Source organism: Hippichthys cyanospilos, chromosome 5 (assembly GCF_059441005.1).
Source record: "Hippichthys cyanospilos isolate Australia breed blue-spotted pipefish chromosome 5, RoL_Hcya_1.0, whole genome shotgun sequence".
Classification (NCBI taxonomy): Eukaryota; Metazoa; Chordata; class Actinopteri; order Syngnathiformes; family Syngnathidae; genus Hippichthys; species Hippichthys cyanospilos.
The window spans coordinates 10,095,098-10,122,771 of record NC_142373.1 but is presented as its reverse complement, the minus strand read 5'-3'; the positions used below and the strand labels follow the sequence as shown (position 1 = coordinate 10,122,771).

The window sequence follows — 27,674 nt, the reverse complement described above, 5'->3', positions numbered from 1 at the left end:
GTAGGGTTCGTTGTTTTAAGCACCGCGGTGAAATACGGGCCAGGATGATTTTGCGGCGCCGGGATGGTCCTCCTTTTGTTGGCGCTTTGTGTTTGAGGTGCTGTCACAGCATTTAAATGAGCGTTTTGCTCGGGCGAGAATGAAGAGTTTTTGTCAGCTTCCACTCGTGGCGGATGATTAGAGCGAAATGCCTTCCCGTCTCGAGTGGAGATCGCCGCGGCCGCCAAATAAAATCTTGGGTGATTGAAGGTCGCAATATTTTGAATTCTAATGGGCCCGCCAGATGAATTGTCTGAAATGGACTAGCGACTCTTCCTGCTTCCTCCTCCTACTCGGCCCGCCGCCCTTCCTCCCCCCCTTTCCCTCCCCTCCATCCACTGTGAAAAGAACCACTGGGAACGGCAAGGCCCGATGATCATAGAATTATTGGATGGTGATTCTAAACCCCTCAAAGAGGAGTTGCTATGGAGATCTCGTTCCAAACTGTGAAATGATTCCGCTTTGAAAGGCCGGAGGGTCTGAAAGGCGAACGCATCATTGTTCAGGTGGCGCTTGGTTAGGAAATTGCTGCTGCCTTTGCAATCAGCGTCACTATGGCGGTGAAGGACCTGAAAAGGTTTGTTCTCTGATGCGGGACGGCACTTGTGTGCGTGCGGTACCCGCCGCCCTCGCCCTCTAAAACAAATACAACGGTGCGGCTAAAGATCAGGGCCGCAAAGAAATCTGACCTGACGTGGGCTTCTACACCTTACCATTATTCTTCTCAAAAGTATTTCTCATTTTCTTTGAATGCAGCCTAAATGTGAACTTCTTTATTTATGTCATAAAAAACGTGCAGGTTTTCTTTAGAAAAACTGGCGAAATATTTATAAAAATACATGGAAAATGCTGGGAAAAAGGCAAAATAGTGAAAAAAAAATCTGGAGATTTTAGAAAAAGTACATAAACATTGGCAAAAATAATTAAATCATTTATGCTCATGGTAATAATGTTGATGATCAATAATACTTTGAAAAGAATACCTAAAATGTTAAATATTATTATAAATAAACATAATACATTGTTCTTCTCAAGAGTATTTCTCATTTTCTTTGAATACAGCATAAATATGAACTTATTTATTTACAGGTTACTGTGATTATTCATAAAAAATGCAGGTTTTCTTTAAAAAAACCTGGCAAAATATTTGTGAAAATATGAAAAAAAAAGTGAAAATACATAGAAAATGCTGGGGAAAAAAAGCTTTTGAAAAAGTCTAATCACGGTTAATTCTTGAAAAAGAAATCTGTTGATTTTAGAAAAAAAAACGCATGAACATTGGCAAGAATAAAAATAAAATAATTTATGCCAATAGTAATAATTTTAACTATAAATAATGTTTTTAAAAGGTAATTAAATATTACTATAAATAAACATAAATAACATCTCAAATAAATGAAAAAAACAAGGCAATATGTTCATCGAAACTATTGGGGGAAAAAACCTATTGCAGTTAAAACAAGAAACATAGAACAAGATAAAATACTTGCATTTGTTACACCCCCCAAAAAAAAAAAAATACAGCACAGTACTAATATATAACTACAGCTTACACCCCCCAAAAAATACAGCACAGTACAAAAACACTATGGTTGTGCGCATTTTGGCCACTTAGGGGCGGTGTGGTGCACATAGTCATCTAACACACCTGTAGTACGTTACTTTAAATGACCAGAAGAAGAACATTAGACAAAGACTTTACCAACTCCCAGCAACTCCCCAATCCTAGGGGAAATTCGGAGGTTAAATTTGCGGTGTTTTGGTGTTCAGGTTGGTCACTGCAATAACTGCTTCATGCAAAACCACTGTATCATGCATATTGAATTTGATGTTTTTTCTCTGGACAAATTTATTGCCTTCCAGTGCTCTAATGTTTATGAGCCAATTGTTTAACTCTTAAGGATTTTTCCCCTTTTCAAAAACAGGATCAGTGCGCTTTGAAAGTATCATTTAGTCAAGTTGCCTTTAAGGTGCCAATGTATTTACGGTAATTGCTATGTTAGCATGCAAAGGAACGACTTGTGAAGATGTCATCATATAGCTGTCGGTTGCATCAATCCTATAAAAACAGATTTCTGAATAGCCCTCATGTTCATCTGCAGCGTTCCAATACGAGTAAGACACCCATCATGTCCTCTCCGCTCAACACACCCATAAAATAGCTTTTACCGCTCTGAATGCCAGCAGAATTGCGGAGCTGACTTTGCGTGAACATTTTTTTTTTTTAAACAGGAATGCGACTTCTTCAGATGTGCTCTTAGGCGCCTTGCATGCGAAAACACGTGCAGGAAGTTGGAAGCGAATGAATACTGTAATTTGGCGGAATTATGTTGACCACGTCTCCTCCCAGGTAGCGACATCACAGGGCGCGAGCTCAATCAGTATCGGTATTGATCTTTGACTTGACACAGATTGCGGTTCTTGTCTGCCGACGTCATTCAAAAATGATGAGAGCTGAAGCTTCCTTTTTCAGGGAGGAGGGCCATGTTCATTGAAAAACTCAAAACTGCTGGAACGACCCAAGTCCTTTTTACAATCTTCTTAAGAGTCACATTATGCCCCCCCCCACCACCACCACCACTTTGGAGTGTCACTGTAAATCCCAAAATTGGAGGTCTTTGTCAGGCCCCTATTCAGCCAATCCAAAGCCACTCCCTCTAATCACTTTATTCTACCAGTAAAGGAGCACCGATTAAGACTCAAAAGTTTTCCATTGAATTTCATATTTATCGTGTTAAGTAGCTTAAGTTGCTTAAGTTCCCGTACTTAAAAAAAAGTAATAAATGAACTAGCAGACAAAATGCACGCAAACAGCAAAATATGGCGAACATAGTGGACATAACCGGGTGGACGTTTTAGAGTCATGACAGCATAATCAAGAGGACATGAACGAGTTAGCAAGCTGACTGTTCTTTGTCAACAAATATTGTGAATATTTTATCTATAGAATGTTTATCTATAGCCACTGTTTCTATTAAAACCCCTTGGGATTTTTGATGCGTGATATCAAAGGAAAAGCATACAGAAAATCAAAACATGACGACTTTCAATATGCTATCCTGCCGTCCCTTCAATGCTTTCAAATGGGAGATCGAGAGGTACACCCTATAAGTGTCCAATTGAGCCCATGTCAGGCTCAGTTACTGCCATTCAATTTTGGAAATATTGAAAGCATGATGTTTTTGCATGCATTCCTCACGATTTTTGCCTGAATCTTTTCAACTGCAACTTGCGAACAGGGAGCAATAGAAATATTTGTGTTGACACCCCAAAACCACCGGGTGAGGCAGGCGACCAACTTATGACATTTGCAAGCCTTTCAGCGACTTTGATGATTGGCTTAGCCTGGAATCCCATAATGCAAAAGTCTTCAAAAGTCATAGTACTCTAATTATGACTAAATAAATTTCATGAATCTATAAATATACAGCGCAGTTACTTTTGCTTTTTTTGCATTTTTACCATTTTTTGCACATAAATATGTGGATAGTGCTGATCCCAGTCATCGGGATGTTTCCAAAAGGGGCGGCTATCGCATTATGACCGGGAGGACAACAATTTCAGCCAAATGTTCAAAATAAAATAAAACTTACCGAAAACATCATGGCAATATCTTTGCATGGTATCAACCTCGCAAGAGTCAAGGACTAATTGTAACAACCCCCCCCCTCCACACACACACACACACACACACACACTCACAGATTTTCCCTTTCTCCCCTCTTTCTTCCCATGCATTTGTTCCCCGGCTCTGAGCCGTGAATTGGGCGGCTGTAAAGTTGAAGTGAATGTTAAATTAGGCAGAATTAATTGAAGGGAATTACGGTGGAAAATGCGCTGGCCAAAGGAGAATGTCAGCTGATGACTAAATAGTAAGCGATCAGCCGCTCCTGCGCTTGCAAAGTCTTTCTTTGATTGAACTATCAGCTTTTCATGTCACCGATGTAAGATAACACCACAATGTAGATCGGTACAAAAAAATGGTCGCCTTCTCTATTTCCTTCAACACTTTAATTAAGCAAGACTGTAATCAATCACGGAGGATTTAATTTGGAAGCAAAAACAACGCTGGGCAAAATTTGCACGGCAGGGTATCAAAACTACATCGGGATTGCTGCTGGTGCTCGTATATTCTCGCGGCAAACAAAATGATTACGTTGCAGTATATTTCCCAAGTTGGTGCAAACACAATCGCAAATTTTCATTGCAATCAATGCTAAAGAGGGAGCTGGTAAATTGTCGCGGCAAAGCAATAATTCCACTGATTAGCCCCTTTCTGTTGAGCCTAAGTGAACTGTTTATACTGTGGAGTACCTCCGCAAGAGCAGAGCAACCAAAACAAGCTGATTAGACAAAGTAATTGAGTAAGTTCATTTGGGCACGAGCACAACGCGCGCAATGACAGCTTGCGTTCAAATCCGCGGCGGCTGGTGCTACGCTCCGCCGTTCGGTCACATGTGCATCGGCGACGCTAGCTTACAAGATAGTTCGAGGAAAACAATTAATCAGAACAAGCTCACGTGCATTCGAGGGGAGGATTATTATTGTTCGTCTGCGTCATGCGACGAATCTCGCCAATTCGGTGTTGTTGCCGGTGTTGACGCGCTAACATACCTGTGGCTAAGTCTTACCAACAAAGTCAGGTGGCAAAAGGTTTTTTTTTCTTAAGTACAGGTACTGTACTGCTGTCGGAAAAGGATACTTTTCACTAAACAAGCAGTTGTCAAATCTTGCTAATACTGTTACCTGATGAACAAAAAATGCTAAATTAGCTAACAGAGTAGCAATCAAAGTTTCTTGTGGCTTTTAGCGATTGTAATCTGTCAGAGGTTGCAAAAGTATTCATAATTTTCTTCAAATACCGATACTGTTCGTGTGTAAGTAAGGAATACGCTTCACTATACAAGCAAAACAAGCTGATTAGACTAAGTAATTGAGTAAGTTTGTTCCCAAATCTCGCTAATGAATCTTGCTAATATTGTGAACTGAGTTACAAAAAATGCTAAGCTCACCATAAAAACTAAACAAAATTAGTCTTTTTTTCAACGCAAGTATGTTCTGTTTTTTTAGCTAGCTATTACAAAAACAAATAACAAGCAAAACAAACAAAGAAATATCTTCCACTTCATAGCAAATAACCAAACTTGATAATGGTTCGATATTTTTTTTTTAACAAACTGAGATTTTAGACAGCCCTCTCTGCATATTTTTTTTTTATCAATGTAAATGATGGTAGACCCACAGAAGACAAATTTGCCTCAGCCTGGTATGTTCAAAAGTGATCAGTAGCAACTGCAAACGTGTCAGGATTTCAGCATCAAAGTGTGCAGCTTTGATTTAGGGGCGCTGCTAGCTAGCTGCTAATTTATGCTAGATGCTATGCTAAACGCTGTTTTCCTTTTTTTTTTTTTTTTTTTTTTTGGTGCCCCAAATTAGCAATTGGCGCTATGAACCATTTGCACACTACTATAGAAATAGTTGTCACCATCATTGCGACGTGCTTCCGGGAAGACCTTCAAAATAAAAGTGATACAAAACGCTCTTTATTTGGTATGATAAGGTTTCATTTAAAGTGTTGCATTACCCCTTCACCACGTTTGGCAGTTTTGCGCGCCAAAAATCTCATCTTGTGAGACCTCGTCCCATCCTTATTAGTCAGATCAGTTTTCCAACGCGAGAATCTTGTGGGTTTTTAGTCTCACATAAGACACAGAGCTTTCACTGCAAATCATTTTTAGAGCTGACAACATCAAACAATTGAAAGGATGATACAGTATGGTTCCATCTTGGAATCTGTAGCTGTCATTAATGGTTTCCGCTTCATCATCTTTCATGTTCTTGCGCTCCCTGTTTTTTCCAGCTCATGAAACCGCAAGATCTTAATCGATGAAAATCTGAACACTGCTTGACTTTAAGAGCCGTTTTGATCAACTAAGAAATAGAAATTATAGATGTTTCCAAATGTAGCGAGTAGAAGTAAAAAGTTGCCTGGAAAATAAATAAGGCAGTAAATTTAGATACCTGAAAAGATCCTGCGTGCTGTAAATATTTTTTAATTGCCAGAGGTGGGCAGTTTTCCAGAATGAAGGATGCCCATTTTACACTTAAATTATGAGAAAACTTAAAAAAAAAATCACTGACGGATCATACCCATTTTGCTGACAAATGACGGATCAGCAAAAGCTAGCATTAGCTATTATAATATCTAATAATAATAAGACGAAGAATAAAAAAACAACCACCACTCGCCTTATTGACTAGTAATTACGGTAGTTCCTGGCAAATATTTTCACATTTTATTTTCAACAAAATTTTAGTGACCTCTGTTTTTCATTTTTGAAAATTTGGCCACCATGGGTATATATAAAACAACATCCAGTGATGCATTTGCGTGCCTGGAATGAGTCACGCCATCCCCCACAACAAAGGTAATTAGCTAGCTAGCTAAATGCCCCTTTAGCTCGCTAGCTAAATTCCTCTTTAGCTAGCTAGTTGAGCTTATTACCTACGCTTATTAGCTTATATCTTGAACAAGCTTATTAGCTAGCTAGCTAAGGCTACACCACAAACATATACAGTATATATTTGACATGTATGTATATAGCCCAACCACAGTAGATAAATATATTTTATGGATAAAACTTGTAGTTATGACTGTATAAACAGATTCTGCTTGTAGTGGGTTCTAATGTTCGAGGTTCTCGCAGTGTTATTTGATTGACAAGTGACAGTTGTTGTGTGGCTTCTGCGCAGTCAACGAAAACTTCGTTAATCTTTTTAAAGACTCATTTTCTAAAGTTAGGGATTAAACATTTACATTTGTCAGTGTTTACAGTACAATTTGTTAACGTTCCGCCACTGTGCGGAAGACACCATTCAGGAATTAGGCTAACCTAAAATAATCACGCACAACACTAGAAAATGAAAAGGAAATGAGTTTTTTGCAATAATGCCGATGATACTTTTACACGGTACGCATTATACCGACCTGAGTCTTTTGTGGGGTGTTTGTGACACAACTGTGAGTCACCAATATTGGAAGCGCGCTTGGATGTTCCGGCATATTCGTCAGTGGTGTGACAGCTCTTTAATGAGCCAATCATAGAAGTGACGCCGCTTTCCGTCAGGACCTCACCTGTCTGTCAACACTATTTTTATACGCAACCGAAACAGACATCGCGGCGCACACGCCGAGCATACCAGACACGCTTGCTTGAATCCTTCAGCTGGCTTGGACTTCCATGTTGAATGAGATGGCCTTCATTTTATGACAGCGCCGGTTCTTGTTGATTGATTTATAAACATGTTTAGGAAAGTACGACACGCTAAGCTAGTTGTTAGCTCGTCTGTTGCACACTTCGGTTTGAATCTTGACTCTGGCCTTGCGCAGCGGAATTTGTGTGATAATGGAGGACGCATCGCTTGAAAATGAGTATTTCAACTATTATTATTTGTTGTTTATGTACTTATCAATCCCAAAGATGTCAATATTGTAATTGCAGTAAAATAAGAATTGTTTTGTTTTTTTTAGTTACAGGCACATTGATGCACTTAGTTATTTTTTTCATTTTCAGACTAAGCTGTAACCCGTACAAATGCTGTAAAAAAATAATGAACATTTGTTGAAAGTTGATTTAAATTGCTTTTTTCTTTTGTTAATGTTAGAAATTGTAGTTCAAATAGCTCAATTTGTTTCAAATCATCCTCAAATGACTTAAAAACGACATTTGTTTGACATTTGTTTAAAAAAGGCATTTATTTCAAACCTCAGAATTGCAAAGCAAAGATGCTAACAATCACACTGCCGAATTTGATGTCATCAAGTATTTTATTTTTGTAAGTCCATAAATCCTTTCCACTTTTTTGTATTATTTGTCACACAAGCTTTTATGATGAGGAATCACGGCTAAAAACCCATTGATTCTATTTTTACCGATTTGACTCCTTCCTGCTGTTCCAGGTAAGGAAAAAAAATCGATACTGAAGTGCTGTTGTGTGTCCTTGCGCTGCAGGTGTATTTGGCGACGAGGATATCATCAATAGTGAGGGGAGCGCGGACCCCGCGAGGGACATGGAGATCATCCACGAGGAGCCCAGACTGAAGGACGAGGACGCCGAGCGTCCTTATTATTGACAAGCTGGGAAAGACGGCCATTAGAGACACGAGCGGAATATGTGAGTCGGTCTCAGCAGGCTCTTTGCTCCCCCTCCCTCCCTGCGCCGCGGCACAAATAATCACCCTCCCACACATGGCAAAAGAAAAAAAAAAAAGTGTGTTTTTCTTAATCTCCACGCAATAGGTCTCGCCCCTCCTCCGCCCCCCCTTCGCCATTTTCTCCCTTTCTGAGATTGAAAGCGATCAGGGGTCAGGAGTGTGCCGCTGTAGAAATCATTAATAGAGAGTTACTTATTCAGTGGCCGACCCGGGGTCAGCCCTGTAGCCTAATGAAAGTGTTTCCACACACGCTCTTTTTCATCTAAAGTAATACTGCCGTCACTGAACGCGCAGCCGACAGCAGGTGATTCGTCCGTCTACGTCGCGCCATATTTGTTGAATGCAGAAGCAGCCTGCAAAAGTGAAAATAAATTTCATTTTGAGCCACCACAGAGAATCTTCTTAATAAACCACCGAGATTTACAGATTTGTTTTCAAAACATTAGTGAAAAGGAGGGTCTAAAATGAACTGGAGTTAATTCATTCAATGCCAGTTATTTTTCAGACTAATAACTAAATAAGTATTAAATTTAAGGCGTTGGTGAAAAAAATTACCGTAAATTTCAGATGATAAACCACGTCTTTTTTCTTATTAATTGAGTCCTCTTGTTTATAACCCAGTGCGGCTTATCTGCAGTTTTTTTTCAACCGGCCACCAGGGGGCACTCGCCCAGTAAATCAAACGTGTGTATTTGTTCAACGTTTCAATTTATGTAACAACTCTGAAATAGAACTGAAAAGACATGAATGAATAGTTGTGCTCAAAAAGAGTTTGAAAATATATAAAAGATATGTACGTTGAGTAAGATATTGTATAAAGGTTTGCCACATGAAATGTGTAATAACGTTGCTAAACATGCCGGCATATTCAATCTATTGAAGATAGGACCATATACCATCTTTTTGCATAAATATCGGAAGTGCCGACTTGTGGTTTATAGTTCGGTGCGTCTTATCGGTGATAACGATGTTTTTTTTCGTTTTTTTTTGCTCAGTTTTTGCTGCGGCGGCTCATATATAGCTTATATACAGCTTATAGGTTGCGGTAGATGAATAAGTCAAGATATGACTGTATTGAAAAAAAAAGACATTTCAAAGGCCAAAATGTCAAATACGCAATATGTGAGCATGCGTTGATAAGATGCGGCGATTTGCCTGTAAATGTCCCACGACGCCCTTAAGGAGGGGGATGTGGCCTTTTACTGGGAGCGACGTGCCCCCGCCACCGTAAGGCTCGGACCACTCATTACACTAACGAGAGGGGCTATTTCACCTGCTGCACGGCCCACCCCCGCCACGGCGCTCCCGCCCCGCGATCGGCGCAGCCCCACTAACTGGAGCCATTCAGCCAAGGCAGGTGGCCGCTTTGCGCACATAATTGCTGACAATTTTTGGCAATGAATAAAAATGATCTACATTACTCGTCAAAGGTTGTGCGAGGCAAGTCAAATCTATGGAAGACCTCTTTAGATGGCCAGGAAGAATGGCCCTTATCAAAGGCTGTGCCGGGCTTTTAAGACGGGAGGGACGCGCCCTGATTGTCCCCCCCCCCACCCCCCCCTCGGCCGGCTGCGTGGGCCTCGCTCAGCTGCCGCCGGTCCTTTATTTGCATGTTTATGTCGCCATTAAGCGCATGTTTATTTCTCATCTTGAGGAAAAAAGAAACCGTTGACAGTTCTGCCTACGATGACGTTAAACCCATTCGAGTTCTAGCCTATTCTCATCCCGTTGCAATGTGTGAACTATAAATGTATACATGTAGAAACGTGTATATGCTTGTGTTTGTGTCTCTCTCTCTCTTTCTCTCTCTCTCTACATATATGTATATATGCCTGTGCATGTATGTAGGCATATATGTATACATATATATTAGGGTTGGGTCTGCTTTATTGCAAAACAATCCTTTCATTAAAAAAAAAAAAAAACAACAAAACATTTTATTTCAATATTCGCTGTCGTTTTTACCATGGGCCAAAAATTGATCACTGTTTTCCAAATTAAAAGCAGATGTTTCCAAATGTTTCATTTTGATTCAACACAAAGATAATTAAATCCGCTTTTATGGATGACAACCGAAATCTGACAATATTGACTGCCTAGAGATTGAAACGCTGAGGATTTGGTCAATATTTGATTAAACATAATCTATAAACAAATATAAAAATGATAATCGATTAATTTGAAAGAGTAATTTTTGATTGTTTCACCTCATATATATATATATATATATATATATATATATATATATATATATATATATATATATGTATATATATGTATATATATATATGTATATATATGTATATATACAGTATATATATATATATATATATATATATATATATATATATATATATATATATATATATATATATATATACACAGTATATATAGATATAGATATATAGAAATACTTATAAATATATAGATATAGATATATATGTGTGTGTGTGTAATAAACCTTTTAGTATGTTTTAGGTGCTTCAAGCGCCTTAAATGCTGTTTAGATTTTAAGGCATTGCCCATCTTAATAGTATTCGTAATAATAATAATAATCATCATTTTTCAAGATGAAAAAAGTCATTAGCAACAAACTGGTGATGCCCTGGCGCCATACCGTTCCCCGTTTGTTCTTTGTTAGCAAGATTCGCTAACAATGCCGCAGTGTCGTTTGCGGGAGCAAATCTCCATGACTTTTGTCCACACGAACGGTCTCGCAAACAACAATAAAGGCAAAGCAGCCCACCGGCGGCGCTCGGCCTCGCCGTCCGCATGCGTTTGACCCCCGCGGACCCGCACGCCTTTTATTAACACCTGCCTGTTAGGGGAGCGCGGCGCGGCGGACCCGAGCTGATGAGGGAAACCTGGAGCGAGTTCAGGCCGTGTCAGCCGCCGTTTTGCTGTTTCCATTTCACACATGATTAATCTCTCTGTGAAGACTTGGGCCGGGCGGGCGGGCGGGCGGGCGGAGTGTGTGCGCTCGCCTCTTCCCGTGCGCCTCTCCCGCTGGCTGCACTCTGGCTGCCTGACTAAAAGGCCTTTAGAATTCCTGCGGAGAGAGATGTGGCCAGAGTGAATGCAGCTGGCTGGGGGTCAGCGTGTGGAGCTTTTTGCTGCCATTGTGTAATTGAGGCTCTGGCAAGGGTTTTTTTTTTTTTTTTTTTTTTTTTGCCCTCGGTTCTTTCAAAAGCCAGTGTGATTGTGAAGTGCGCTAAGGGTTCGGGGGGGGAAAAGGAGGCAAGGGGAGTGTTTTGAGGGTGGGGGGGGTTTCATATGAAGAGGCAGGTCAAGTTGACGGGAACAATAAGAATGCGTTTGGCTAATTTCTGCCCGGCCGAATCAACAATAATGGGCTCCATTTCTTTATTACAACTTTTCCTAGCCGGTGCCCTCCCATTCTCCACCCTCTTCCGCCTCCACATCCTGTCAAGAACCAGTCTTGACTGTGCTCTCAAGTACCGCTCCATTCACTATATCAGGCGTGTCAAGCTCATTTTTTTGCGACGGGTCACATCGCAGTTGCAGCTCCCCTCGAAGGATTATTCGGACATAAATGTTTAAACAGCTCTTCATATTATGACTTACGCGCAACCAAAGATGGGGACTCGAGACTCGAGAGAGACTTAAATCAGCTTTTTGAGAGACTTTTTACCCATCTTGAGACTTGACTCAAAGTCTTTTTCGCGACTCAACATTAAGAGTCACTATGCTGTGATCTCATTTTTTTTTTTTTTAGGCTGTGCAGCTCCACATTATGACGTATTCGCTACCAAAGATGGGGACTCATATCTTGGACCCATGAGAGATTTAAATCACTATTTTAAAAACTTTACACTCAAACCCATTAAAGACCGGAGACTCAACTCTGAGTCTTATTTTTCGGGAGTCTTGAACATTAAGAGTCGCGATGTCTCCTATGTTATATAGCTAATGTGTGTAAAACCCCAGGTAAAAACATCAAAATTGTATTCTGCACACAAATTAAAAATTGGTATCAAACTAGTACAGTAAGTGGTGTTTATATACGTAATATTCATGCATACAATTAAATACCATGATAAATCAAAAATATGGAAAGGATTTATTTACCTTTGAGCGACGTGATGAGCTTGTTATGGCCAAATTAGCCACGTAGCCTAGCCTAGGCTAGCCATCCTATTTTTTTGTTTTTTCTCCAGCTTTGTTTCCATATAAATCATCTTCTCTCTTTAACATCACTAGCAATCTTGGGACCCTTGGCTAACCCATTCAAGTTTGCCTTAAGCACTAAAATACACAAACAATACAATATTGTAATCACTCACACTAGAACAAAGCTTTAGCATTCCGCCATTTTGAAACGAGTGACGCCGACCAATAGCAGACCAGCATCTTAGTGACGTAAGCAGTGACGCATGTACGGACGTACGACTCGCACTGCCATCTTTGAAGTGTCGTAAGGCGAAAAAAATGGTGTAAAGAGGGGACAAAAAACGTCGCGGTCCACGTCATAGGGTGAAAAAAACGTGAGGCGGGGACGTCGTAAACCGCTATACTGGGAATGTAAAAACTAGATTTTTGATGAATCAGATGAAAAGAAGCAGAAAAAAAAACAAATACATTACTTAATTAGTCGATAAATAATGGCACCACCGAGTACAAACATTTTCTCGGGTTAGGTACGTACTGCAAAGTGCCCGAGGAAGGACCTGTAACCAGCTTCCAATTAGATCCTGCTTATTTCAGTCGTCCCCGAAAACCTGGAGGGAATTTGTCAGGATTTAAAAAACCAAACTGATATCCTGCTTCAAATGTGAGCGCAGTCATTGGTCATTGTTTAGCATTAGGATGCCGCGCATCGGGGAAACGATTACCACGCAACCTGCTGGGTTTATATTCTTTTCATCTTCTTTAATGGCTTCTCGCTCACGCTCGTTTCTTTTAACTCTAAACAGGAAAGAATGTGCAAACTCAAGAGGACGGCGACTTGATGAAACACGTCCACTCGCGCCGTATCGCCAAAGGAACCAGAGAGGTAAGCTGCTCATGTCACGTTCGGGAAATCCAGATTTTCTTATCTTCTTTGTAAATATTAAAAAGGTCTTCAGCTGGTTTTGTACACCGGCGTTGTCATTAGCAGAGGTGGGAATTTTCCAAATTTTTGTTGGTACGTTGTTTGTCAGCGCCCTGGGCTAACTTCTGTCATCGTCAATCATTTTTTTTTCAAGCCCAAGCAAACCGTAATCATCTGTTTGGACGTTTATTTTAGGCACGCTTCCATTATGGCTTTGTCACCACCGCAAGTGGGCATTTTACAAATTCTTGCCGGTCCATCATTTGCCCGCAAAACGGGCCTGCAAAAAAGTTTTTTTTTTATTAAAACATAGAAGAAAACAGAAGATATAGCGTTTTTCTTTTTCGGTATAGGTTTGAGTGATACAAATTTCAAGTCACCTGTATTGTTTTTTGTTTTTCTTTGTTTGTTTATTCGTTTTATTCATCAAGACCACAGGTGTTATACTCCAGTCCTGGAGGGCCGGTATCCTGCAGGTTTTTTCTCCTCAACACACCTGATTGAAATGATTAGGATCATTTTCAAGCTCCCCCAGTGCAGACTAATGAGCTAATCAGTTTAATCAGGGGTGTTGAGGAGAGGAAACCTGCAGGATACCGGCCCTCCAGGACTGGAGTTCCACACCTATGATAAACACCAATGAAGGGTCCATTTTCAATTTGTTTAGAACGTTTCGTCTTTTTTTTTCTTTTCAACTCGTTCATTACAAGTGACAAGTGTTACTCGCCAATTTTGTTTTTCATAGGGTTAGGGTTAGGGTGTTGCAAAAAAACAAACAAAAAACATGAATTTAGCTGTTTAAACACTTTTATAATGGGGAACATTTATCGTCCAAAAGAGCTTAAATGTTCACCTAATATAAAGTTGACTCAAGGGTTCATGTCGCATAAATTGAAACATATCTTTTTTGTTTAGTTTTTAAAGGCCAATAAAGGTCCATTTAAAAAAAAAAAAGTTTGTCTGTTAACTCTTTCACTGCCATCAATTATGTTAAACAACGGAGATGGACCGTGGGAGTTTGATGCTACTCCAGTGTAAAGTTCAATCTCTGAAACAACTTTACTGATGCACAATCACCAGTAGATGGCGTCGAAACCCCGTTTTCAATATGAAATCAGTTTGTGAGTCCACCAAGAAAAAAACTGTTGCATTTTGTGCAACATACCTTAGTTCTAAAGATGAATACAAAAGAACGGAAACAGAGAAACCTTTTTTTTTCCCTGCTTAAAGAAAGTCTGTTTTTTTCAATCCGCAGATGCGGATAATCATTGAACACAATATTCCGTGGGTCTCGAAAATGTCGAAGTACTCCAAAATGGTTGGCAGCGTTAATAGTTGAGACCTTACTGGGTTAGCGTTGCCATAAGGTTTAGAGTCCTTCGTGGCCTTTAGACTTACACTTCCTCGTTCTTGGACAAGTCGACACAAGACAAAAATGACATAATTTCATTGAAGCGCAATGACACATGGCGCTATCATTCCGCCAGTCGCACGCCACCCAAGTTTTGGACGTCTACAAATGCGAAGCGGATGAGCTGGAGGCAGCCTTTCGGTTTCATCTTCCCAGTCACAAAACACATTAACATGACATGCAAGCATAATTCAAGTATCCGTCTTTTTTTATTGCTTTTACTGAACTTTTATTACGCGTTGATCACTTTCTTCATTTCCTCAAATGCGTCGCTGCCACCATGTTGTGTAAGGATGGATGTCGTTCCTGCGAGTCTTGATTTAATTGTCCTAAGACTGCACTAGTGTAAGATGCGTCGCCTTGGCAACTCATTTGTAACATATCCTGGCAGGGAATGGGGATTTTGTCGGCTAAATTTGAAATTATTATACAATATTTGAACGTCAGGATTGATTAGCACCTGGCCATTGTACTGACAGTGTCACTTAGCACCCCTAACACAACATCCTGCCCTGCAACCCCTAAACAGCCCGCAAAACTTCATTAAGCACTACATCGAGCATATGGTCCCCATTTTCCAACAACATTTTCTCAATTCCATACAATATCAAAGAGAGTGAAGGCCCTAAATATCAAAACAGCAAATATAAGTATGTTCAAAGCAAAAAAGTCATTAATACCATCTGGTGATGCTCAGTAAATCACAAGGAGGGGGGAAAAAAAAACTCTTCTACGGACTATTATATTGAAGATGGTTTCACTGCGCATAGTTGGCTTTGTTGCCACATGTTTCTCACAACTGCAGCCTCAGTGGCATGCTTTACAAGTGGCACTTGGTAGCTCGGAAATCCCCACAGAGTACAAAGACTTTGTACAAATATGATGAATAAAAGAAACGTTTGCTCAAATGCACCATTACCATATTTTTCTTGCGTGAACCTCATTTGGCTCATGCTAAGCTAGCTTTGATTCTTCTTTTGGAGTTCGCCAAACATTCTTGAGGTCACAGAATGTTTAATATGCTAAAAAAAAAAGATGTTAAATACATGTGCAATTTACCCTAAAGTCTTTCGATTGCAAGTCTACAGCTTTAAGAAGCTTTTTAGCCCGCAAGCTAGCTTGAAGTTAGCACATCTTGTTGTGATGGCTCTCTGGAATTTACTATTTACTTTGAGTGGATATATTGTTGTGGCTGAAAAATACTGGAATTTGTATGCATATGCTAGACATATGAAAATATTTGAGGAACGTTTGAACCTTGGTTTGGCAGAGTTATTATGAACAACGCACTGCTCTGCAGTGTCAATTGTAATAATCGTCACTTTAAAGAGACTTTAACATGCAGATTTCTGAGGGTGACATGAATAGGGTGACACTCCCTCAATAATTTTAGCCCCCCGACCCCCAAAAGAAGATAATTAAGTTTTAAAAAAGGTAATAATGCTATCATTTTAGGTTTACAGCACAAGTCCCAGGCTTTGGCGGCTAGCGGCTAACGGGATTGTTTACGTCTTGCCATGCGCACGTAACATGAGGTGCATTCAAATTCATTCAGGCATTTTAAAATCACCCAGGATTGATTTATTTACCGTATTTTCCGCACTATAAGGCGCACCTAAGAGCCTGATTTTTTTTTTTTTAAAAGCCCATGGTGCGCCTTATAATCAGGTGCGCCTTATATATGGATCGGTATTGAGATTGGGATTCGTTGATGAGGGTGCGCCTTATATATGGAAAATGTTTTAAAATATGTCATTGGTTGAGGGTGCGCCTTATAATCCGGTGCGCCTTAAAGTGCGGAAAATATGGCACTTATTACCTATTTGACACCTGTGGGCTATCCTCTTAAAAACTGTAAAATGACGCTTTTGGCACTGAATGAGTTAAAGCGCTGGATGTCAGGACACGACCTATGTAAAATTGAGACATAACAACTAAGCTGACAAAATCCATTGTGATTTGGGACACAATTCTCAAAACCGGGATGACTGGCCACCGTATCGCTACTGCACCGTTTTTTTCTTCTTCTTCTATTGCATCAGTGTACTAACCTCAAATTAGCTCACTGAAATTTCACTTTTCCAATTGCATTGTCAGTTTTGTGTATGGCATTCACCTGCGACGGTTCAAACGTTCCTGACACGAAATCCCGTGTGACTGTCAGACAGAGGGAGGAGGTAGAAAAGTCGTAAATCAAATGATTCATGCCTTGTGCAATGGCTAGCCTCCGTCGGAAGAGTTTTGCGTGTGCGCGCATGTTTTTTCTCCCTCTCTCTCGCTCTCTTTCTCTCGCCCAACACTGAGGGATGCAATAAATCAGAAGGTTTTAAACAGGCAAACAGAATAGTGCTGCAGGGTCTCCAGGGCGCCACCATGAACAATGTTGACATCAAAGTGTTGATGTTTGACAAGTGATGAGTCACTTCCCTTGTCCAGAGAGGAGCTCACACCTGTATGGAGATGATTACAGGTAGATCTGGCTGGCCCTAATTGTACAATAAACGCTTGCTCTCAGCCCTAATGGCAGCCGAGACGCCAGACTGCCATTTGCCTGTCGCCAAGCTCCCGTGTGTGATTTTTTTTTTTCTTCTTCTTCTTCTTCACCCCGCAAGCGCAGTTGAGATGATGATATGGTTACAGACTATTCAAAGCAAACAGCTAGACAAATTGCAATCTCAGCTTTAATGTTTGAAGGGGGGGAAAAGCGATCCACGGAATGAGGCGAATAAGGCAATTTTATCCGCGGCGATAAGGGTCGTCATTCACGGCGTTTTCGCGGAATGTTTGAATGTGAAGGCGTTTTGTGTAATTGGTTCATTTGGTTGTTTGTGCGTTCGTTTCAACTTAATGCGCAGTTTCTTGTTTGAAGAGTTTGTGAAGACATTAGACAGCAGATTAAGCAATCATTCTGTTCGAGGAATCAATTGTTTTTTTTTGTAAATGGATAAAATTAGGGCTGGGCAGTATTGACTTAATTGGAAGAATCTGTCATTTTAAAAGTCAAACATTTGAGGATTATCTTAAAACAAGTGTTTTCAGACAAGGAGTTTACACGATTATTTGGTTGTTATTTTCGGTCATTTCAAACCGAATTTAATCCAATCTTTTGCCGATGGAATTTTTCAAAATGCATTCAAAATGAAATTTTCAATTGACAGCTAGCACTGTATATATTAGGAATCAGATGAGAAGCTCAACGCCATTTCACACTGGTAAATAATAGATTGGGCCAGTGGGAAACATTGCTCCCTGGTGGTAGGATGTCAAAGTGCTTGATTTGACTTGTAGTGTCGCCGAGGATCATCTTAATTAATCGTGGCAGTCAATATTGTGATCGCAATTCAAATTCGATTAATTGCGCAGCTCTAATTACTCACAACTTAAGTAAAATACAGGCCATTTTCCACCCTGCTTTACCCTTACATCTAAAAATGAATTAATGACCAGACTCATGGAAGATATGTAAAAATCCTTCTTTCGTTTTTATGAATGTAAAGGCTTTAGGAGAATTTTTGGAGGGGCTTGGAACGGATTAGGCTATTCACGTGCAAAATGCGCCCCTACTTACGAAAAATTGCAAAATGACTTCTGGAATGAATTGATTGAATACGTAGAGATACCATTGAATTTGATTTTTGAATGCGTTTTGTCGGTTTGGCAATGTTTGCTTCTCTCAGTGCACACGCGAGAGATAAGAGCTCCAGGCGTTCCGAAAATGTCCCATTTTCGACCGAGATCATACCGCTTGGAGTTCAGAAGCCACATAGCACGCCGCCCTTGTTTAGAGAAGAATGCGTCAGTATTCGCTTTAGAAAAGCACCATTAATGGGAAGGATCAGACGAGGAGCGAGGCCGGCTTTTATCCCCAGGTTCTCTGCTGGAGACGGTACATCATTTAGCGTAAGAGAAGGGGCACATGGCTCCAATCCTATACGGCGCGTGTGCACCGCAACGCATCCATGTGCGCGTTTGAAGTTTGTCTCCGAGGCGACTCCGCGCTCATTTGGGCGCAGGCGTAATTGCGGCGCGGAGATCAAAGGCGCGCCGGCCCAGCGATGTTCCCGAGGAGACTTTAGCACACGGGCCTCTCGTCTGTGCGACGGGGGCCCGCCCCGCCCCGCCCCGCCCCGCCCGCCGCTCCCCGACCCCCACCTCCCCCATCGCTCCCTCCGGCCCCGCGCTGCCCCTGCACATCCCCGCTCGTAAAAAATGATTAAGGCAGCATTTGTCATGCGTTTATGACTGAGAGGCATTGCGTGATAGCGAATGGCATCTACAAGAGTCTCTCCAAAGGCTTTCTTCTCCTCGGTCCGCAGACGTTTCCTATAGCCGCGTTTGTTTGCGCCAGAGGCTCATGAAAGCGTCGCCGGTGATGCGGCTGCGTGTTTTCACTCATCGGCGCGGATATCGTTTATTTTACAAGGCGTCGACGTCTTTGTCGGGAGAGGGAAGCCCCTCCCTCTCCTCGGGGTTCCGTTTGGGAATGCAGCTGTCAAGAGATTTGAAAAAATTGAGAGGTCGACTCGGTTGCCGGCAAAGAAGTTTTGGTTCGGTTTTTTGGATGTTTTAATTTAATGTAAATTTAATTTATTTAATTTAATTTAAAGTAGTTGATTATTTATGGATATTAGTTATAGGAGTTCATTGCTTTACGTAGTTAAGTATTACGATAAGTTGATACTTTAATGCTAAATTATCGAAAGTAATTGATTACTTTAGCACTGACTTACCCGAAGTAATCAAATACTTAAGTACCTACTTACCCAAAGCAATTATGTACTTATTCTCATTACATTAGAAGTGAATTAGCTAAATAATCTACTATCTTTGCGCTTGTCAGGCGTTCACTGATATACAAAGGGATCTTAAAAAACATTTTCTTAAGACTTTTTTTTACTTCTGTACTGTGTCAGCTTGAGCCTATTCATTTGTGTCCACTGTTGAGTCCATTTTGTCTCAGCAAGACAGCAAAGCAAACTGCATCCCATCCAAACACATAAGAAATCATTACACTAAGACACTAGGACTTTGGAGCATAGCTCCAATGAGTCAAAAGACATAGTCCAAAAATAAATATCCACTAGAGAGGACACAAACCAATAGGCTGACTCACTGGAGGATATACTCGTATTTTTATATTTTAAAAAAGAGCGACAGAATAGAAAGATGCGCCGTTATAGTCGTCCTTCTTGTACAGCCCCCTTTTTTTCCCTTCTATTCCCAAACCATGTGCATTAAAGTAAATTGGCGCCTTTTAAGTTGACGAGTTGACCTTTAACAAATCCTGAGAGCCTGACTTGTCTGTAAATGTCTCTGCAGTCTTGCGTCTCCCGCAGGGTACGTCAATACATGAGGGAGGTTGGACATATTGTGCACTGTGTACAGTATGGCCCCCGATTCGCGTTTATTGACTGACTACCTATCAGTGCGCATAAAACGTTCCTATGAACATTAACGGGCGCAACGTGTGTCTCATCGTGTTTGCCTTCATCGCCGTTGTTTTGTTGTTTCCCGGCCTCCATCTGCTTTCATAGAACAAACTATTCAAAGCACCTCAGCTGGCAATAAACACTTAACATCAGGTACACCTGCACTGGATAACATTAAATTCAACTACTAATATATATATATATATATATATATATATATATATATATATATATATATATATTTGACCTAATGTTGAATATAAAGTACACAATTTTTTTGTTTGTTTTTTGTTTATACTCTAAACACAGTTTGGTTGAACACAACCCTGTTTAAAAATGTCATTTTGTACAAGAGGACATCCAAAATGTTTTTGTTTAGTATGAAACCTGAAAGTTGGGTCAATTTGACTCCAATCTTGGGTCTGTCCTTTGTTTGACCCATAATTGGGTTATTTTTAATCTAGCTGTGTTCAGAGTGTACTTTATCATATTTACACCTAATATCATAATTCCTATAGACTATTTTCATTCAAATTCATCTTATATTATCCTTAAAAATGATAGATTATTTCACATACAAAATAGAAAAGTGTAGATATCTTGCATTGTCCACTTAGCTTAATGCTAACAATGTAAAATGCCATAGACATGCAGCAATTGACATTGTTGTAGCTGCATCAGCCCTTTAATCATTTGAACACAAATGGTGGTGCAACACATGTAAACAGATAATAAAAAATACTCTCAGGTATATACTCTTTATCTTCTGCATTCCCCTGATAGCCAGCCTATTGATTTGTGTCCACTGTTGTGGACATTTATTTTTTGGTGTCTATCTTTTGACTCATTGGAGCTATCCTAGCAAGACCTCATGTGCTCAATAGAGGACATATTTGCCTTTCTGATGATGTCTCATGTTTTTGGGTGGGATGCAATTCATTTTGCTGTCTTGCTGTGACAAAATGGACATGCAGTGGACGCAAATGGATAGGCCGGCTCTGAGGAGGATATAGAGAAAGAAAACAGACGGCATTTCTTTGTTTGTGTGTGTACAAAGCACATAGGAACAATCGAAAGCAGTAAGACAAAACGTTGCAAACGGGGAGTAAATGGACCGCAAGATCACAGTGGTTCACACACATTGAACACAACTTCCCGCGGCCACTGGCAAACCAAATGTTTAAACACATCTGACAATATTCTGTTATTCGCGTTTAAATACTTTTTTATTCATTCCAGAGTGTAGACATTCACATGCGAGCAGAGTGCAATTCCTGCTGAGTTAAAATATATTGAGATTATTATCGTGATTACGCAATTGCTCAGCAACCAATCACGTCTAACCTCTTTGGTCACGTGACATTCACAAGCTGAGTTGTAATTGGACGGTACTTGAGTCCTGAACTGTGATGGATGTCATTCTTCAATTGACAGCATAGGGCAAAATGGCCGCCCCCTGAGATGGATGAAAAAAAACAAGTAATGCATAAAAAAAACAAGTAGATTTTACTGCATGATTCATATTCCTGCACAAACACAATATTATGAATATTACTAATATTATTTATTATTTACCTCCTTTAAGAACAAAAAATCCAAATATAATAATGCAATATCTGCAGTAGGGCTGCACATTTATGTCCAAAATAATAATCACGATTGAAATCACCATTATTCATCATGTTGGATCAACGTGTCTATTTATTGGCCTTTTTTTAAGCAATAAGTCAAACGGAATTTATTCCAATTTTTTGCCGATCAGATTTTTCAAAATGGATCTCAATTACAGCTAGCACTGTATATATTAGGAATCAGGTAAGAAACAATGCCATTTCACACTGGTAAATAATATATCCGGGTGAATAAAAGCAGCGTATTTTATCATACAAAGATGTGGGAAACATTGCCCCCTGGTGGCAGTATGACAAAGTGCATGATTTGACATGTAGTGTAGCCGGCTTTTTAAATGTTAATATCGCCAAGGATCAGCTTAATTAATCGTGGCGGCCAATATATTGATCGCGATTAAAATTCGATTAATTGTGCAGCCCTAACCTGCAGTATTTTGACATTTTGTGGAGGAACATTTAACTCATTCACCGCCATTAACGGCTATGGACGTCAAAGACCTAAATTTACCGGGCGTGTCGCGTGCGTTGTCTTCAAACATCAACACATTCTTTTCTTTGCTACATGTCTTCTGGATCCTTTTCTACCAGCATCTAGCTTGTAGCACATGTCATGCGGGCTCTGTTTGCGCAGTGTGATATTCTAACAAAACACTTTCCCAAGCTAAGACGCACACGCAACAGGCCTGAGTCAGTCCTAATGGATCCCTTCAGCAAGTCGTTTCAATAACAACACAAGAGGCCGTGCGCTAAACCAGAAACAGATGGCCATCATCATAAAGTCCTCGCGGTCCGGCCGGGCATCTTGTCGACCGTCCCTCGTTCTCGTTAATGAAAGGACCGGTCTCGTGTTGTCTCCTTTCGGTGCCGTGCCGGTTCAAGTCCTGGTGCCAGCTCGCCGGCTAATGAGACGGCAGATCAACAGTTTGTCCTGTGATGATCCCGCGTGGCTCTCTACTAAAAGTGCTCACGTCTCCATGCTTTATGAGGACAAAATTTTCACACATTTGGAGGAAAAGAACTTTGTTGAATAGTTTAAAAAAAAAAGACGTTTGCTTCATGATTTGTCGTTTCCAGCTACAGTGACTCCTCATTATTTTGTGGTTGCTTGGTAGCACCGCAGCAAATTTTCCAGTTTTTGAAGCAGTTTTTATAGTTAAGAAGTCTGAGTTTAGAGTTTCATGCCTTCGGTGAAGTTTAATTGCGGATTCATTTTACGTCCTTTTCAATTATTTTTGCAAAGTCCCCCCAGTAAAGAGAACGCGATTGCGTATATTGCAAATAGGATAAACGAACCATTTTTGGGTCAAATTGACCCCAACGTTAATCCTTTTTTGATCCACACTTGGTTTATTTTCAAACAAACTGTTTTTAGAGAGTAAATAAACAAACAATAAATAAATAAAAGTGAATTATAGGTCAATATCCCTCCTGACACCCTGGATATTTAACCACTGTTGTGTCCATTTTGGAAGATAGCAAAGTCAATTTTGTCCCACCCAAACGCATGAGGCATCATAGGAAAGGCCATATATATATATATATATATATATATATATATATATATATATATATATATATATATATATATATATATATACTAGGGGACAGCTGGTTATAAATGACATTAAAGCGAGCTGAATGCAATACATGCTTCCTGTTCTTTCTAATCTGCTCTTAATTTGAAAAGACAACCACACTCTTCCTGTCACAGCATTAAAAAGCATTATATTAGATCTGCTGATACATGCAAAAAGCCTGTTAATATTTCACGGGCCCGTTGAAGCGCGCGCACGGCTCTCCTGGGATAATTGTACCCACATATGATAACCGATGGTCCTACTTAAACATATCACTCGCCGTGAACACGGGTTAACGGTATTCCTTTTATCGCCTTTGTGAACCCACTTAAGGCTTCAGAAATAAGAGAAATAAATTTTGAGATGCCACAGGAGTATTATTTGGCTGTTGTGAATGCAGGGAGCCAAGAAGAAAAAAAAAGACATGCTCACAAGAGAGCATGATTGGCTGATGTTACGTATGTCCTTGATTACTTTCCCTCAGCTTTTATTCTAATAAGTGGCATCCTTTGTACTCCCTGGGACAGCTAGACAGTCTGACACACGATGGGAATAAATATTGCATGTGGTAGACATTAAGCTGTCATCTTAGTGGAAGGGGGGGGTGGGGGGGTAGAAATCTGCGTGGTGTTCCAGGCGCTACACACTTTGCCTGCTCTTGTCACAATTGTCACACTCTGACGACTCCCCCCGCTCGAGCCCGGGCCCTTTATTTTCTCTCGCCCAGTCAACTGCTGTGAATGACAGCGTGGATAAGAAGAAGGATTTTGGTTGAGGTACGACAGTATTCGGGGATACAGTTTGAATTTCAGATCCATTTGAATTTTGTACACAGCTCCCATAATAGCTTTAAGGAGAAGCCTCTCAAAATAGCAGCCATCTGCTTTTTCTTTGACAATCACGCCATGGTTTTGTGGTTCAGGGAAAAGTCAATGAATCGGTACCATAAAATAACAAACTTAAGTACAAAAAAGAAAAAAAAACAAGCCTTAACCTATACATTGTAAAATGAAGATAAACTTTTTGTAGCATTATAGAAAATTATAGCTGTGCAGTGCTTGATTTTGTTATGAGGCCATATCAATAAAAACTTTTGCTCCTATCGCTGATATCGGGCAATTTCAGGTTTATGAAATGTTAAGGTATTTAAATTCATTTGCCCTATTAATAGTATGTTTGTTAGCTTTTTTTGTTTTTCAAATTAACTTTCTATTTGAGCTCTTACCTAGCATAACTAATTGAAAAAAAAAGCAATACAAGGAGGGAGATATGGATGTTGTAGTCAAAGCAGGACTACACTCAGGTAAATCTAAAACTGGAATTAGAAATGCGTTAAAGTCAATAAACTGTGCCCCAAAATAGGATAAATCAATATGGCAAATACAAATGGTTGTTAATGCATTCGCTAAAAAGGGATTGCGTGAGGTGTACATGAAAAACCAGAAATAAACAAAGGAAACCAGAGCTCTGAGTAACGGTGATGTTATATTCATCTGCACATATAAATATAATGTAGTCATTTTTAACAAAAAAAAGAAGGCCATGCTGAAATTCACCACTTGTTTTTTTCTTCTTCGTCCAAATTGACCCCATTTAAAACTCAATAAGTGCACCGCCATCTGGTGGTCAAAACCGGAGTTGCAATGCATTTAATATGTCGTACAAGAAAGTGAGATTAAAACATGAAAAACCTGGAGCGCGACCTGCAAAATAGTGCATTCTTTACCAATATTAAAAGTGACCAAATATCCCTCCGAAATCCCCACGGCGTCTGGAATCAAAGATCTGAGAGTTGTTTCAAGAAATAGAACCTTCCCAACGTTTTGCTGTGATGTGAGACGCCACTCTTAATTAAAGCTGCCCCCATTGTGCGTGCATTGAGATGCGTTTCCTCCGTGCCTTTGTAGGCCAAAAGCGCTTGACAATATTGCCGCTAATGCGGCCCCAGAGTGTCAGATCTCCTCGGGAGAAAGTGGCGTATGATGCATTTCCATCAAGACTTGGCCCCGGGTGTCTGCGCGCTCCTCGCTCGGGAGCTCGCAACTGGGAGGATGAAACGCTTCCCACAGGGCCCCCTTCCTCCGTGACTTCCTGGCCTCAAAAGCCCGACGTGAGCTCACACCTCAAGCTCTTGGTCTCTTTTACCAGAAAAAGCAAAGAGGAAAAGGACTGGGGGATGGGGTTGTTGTTAAAGTAACATTCTACCCCTGGAAAGATGCTCGGCCTGCAAGTATCATCTGCGGCAGGTTTTTCAAAATAGCTATAATGTATTTTTTTTTAAGGAATCTAGCATTTTATAATATTGTTCTGTAGAGGATAAAGAATATATGACTTTGGGCATTATTGTATTGTCAGTGTACATGTGTTGCTGCACCATTTGTGTTTGTGGAATATGAAAATCCGCCCATTATCATCTGTCACTAGAGGCGGCCATTTTGCCCTTGGCTGTTGTCTGAAAGTGGCATCACAGTTGCTCAGGGCTTAGGCAATCATCAGTCATGGCTCACCCGTTTTCTGGGTTCGGTTATTGGTTGTTACCAGAGCTCTGAGTAACGGTAATGTTATTTTCACCTGTCAGCCAGAGGCAAAATGGCCGCCCCCAGAGTCGGATGAAATTGTGTGGATTTTGCTACTTCGTTCATATTCCACAAACACAATTTATGGCACAGAAATGTCTCGAGTTGATGGGTATTTGAACACAAATGGTGCAGCAAAACATGTAAACAGACAACACAACATGGCCAAAGTCATATATTCTTTATCCTCTGCGGAACAATATTTAAAAAATGCTACTTTCCTTACTAAAAACGGCTACTTGCCGCTTGATTCAAATTCCCCCAAAACAATATCCATCATAATACTATACTGTTTTTAGTCGAGTTACATAGAACGTATTATTGTAAATAAAACAGTTGAAAAAAAAAAAAAACGGCCACTTCCTTGAAAAAAGGCCGGGTATCGGCCCAATTCTCATATTTGGTATCATCCATCCCAAATATAAATGCATATGTTTAAAAAGACAAAACTATAAAACATATAATTCCTCCATGGATTTTGAAGTTGGCCACGTGTCCTTGATTTTTCTACACAGTATGCTGAGAAAATCCTCAAAAGTATGGAGACTAATTGAATAAAATCATCATATGTTCTATAAATAAAAAGATGATATATTAAGGACATTTTTAAAAAATACAACAAAAATGTATAAATTAAAAAAAAATGTTCAAAATGTTTTTTTAATTATATATATATATATTTTTTTTTTCTTTTTTTTTTTTCTGAACGCCGAGGGAGCGATTTTGACTCGGTGACTATTCCGCCGCTCGCAAAAGAAGCTCCCACACCATAGGTTAGGGCCCACCTTTGGCAGGCTTAATGGCATAAGCGGCGCCATTAAAGGCAGCCCGTACAAGCACGCGGTCAGGCCCGGGTCATTGTCTCAGCTAGTATTCCGGAACCTCCTATTGTTTCCTCCTCCTGAACCATTTAAGCAGATCAAAGCTCCGACAAAGCAACGGGGTAGCCCCAGGCATGTGGAAACACGGGAATTATGCTACCCCCTCTGGGTTTAAGACAAATAGAGCAAGCCTGGGGGGTGTCTCCCTGCGGGACGTCTCTATTCACACCCAGTCTGTCAGTGGCAATTTTTTTTTTCTGCTCCTTTCCCAATTTGAGGTCATTTCAAAAGTTCCATGATAGCAATTTGCCATATGTGCTGATTTCAAATCATAGCGTGTAGAAAATGAGTATCTCGCCATCTGACTTGGCGCGGGAGGGAGAATTCGAGGAAAGTTAGTCGGAGCTTGTCTGCCAAGCGTTGTTTGAGCCCGCATGCTGCTGAATGATTAGCAGAAATAATGTCGCTGTCACCCTTAATCACATTAAAACGTGGTTAACATTTTTTTTTTTTCCCACTACTTGATATGCGAGAATTTCCACTTGATTTGCGACAAAGGCCGTTGGAATTCCATTAAAAAAAGAATAAAAATTTCAGGCTTCATTTGCTCGGTGGGGCGGGGGTTGCAGCCAGGTCGGAAAGTGCTGAATCCAGATGATTCGAGATGAAGAAAGCACTGACAAGACGTTGAGGACACACTTATGCGCCCCCCTTTTTTTAAATTTTATTTTATCTATAATGAGAGAAATGTTTTACTTGAAATCAAACACGAATTTGTAGAAAAGTACCATGTATATATTCGTAAAAATATCCCAAAATCGATTTCATGGATTAAAAGGTAAAAAATGAAAGGAATCCGCTTCCTGTCGGCTTCCGTGTGTCTGTGTTGGACACGCAATGAAGAATAGAGTTAAATCAGTGC

General features: G+C 40.2%; 1 protein-coding gene across 3 annotated transcripts in view; it reads left to right on the top strand.

Moving 5' to 3' along the window:
• The window catches only part of LOC148423446 (uncharacterized), a 58,769-nt gene that overhangs the window by 14,448 nt on the left and 16,647 nt on the right, over positions 1-27,674 (top strand). The window contains exons 1-3 of one of the 3 annotated variants that reach the window (XM_088415926.1): positions 1,719-1,809; positions 8,052-8,214; positions 13,189-13,268. In XM_088415926.1, coding sequence (XP_088272052.1) covers positions 13,224-13,268 — 45 coding nt within the window. In that variant the 5' untranslated portion in view covers positions 1,719-1,809; positions 8,052-8,214; positions 13,189-13,223. Of the gene's footprint in view, positions 1-1,718; positions 1,810-2,274; positions 2,390-8,051; positions 8,215-13,188; positions 13,269-27,674 lie in introns of those variants that run through there. The other 2 variants (XM_088415927.1, XM_088415925.1) reach the window with 2 other exon arrangements.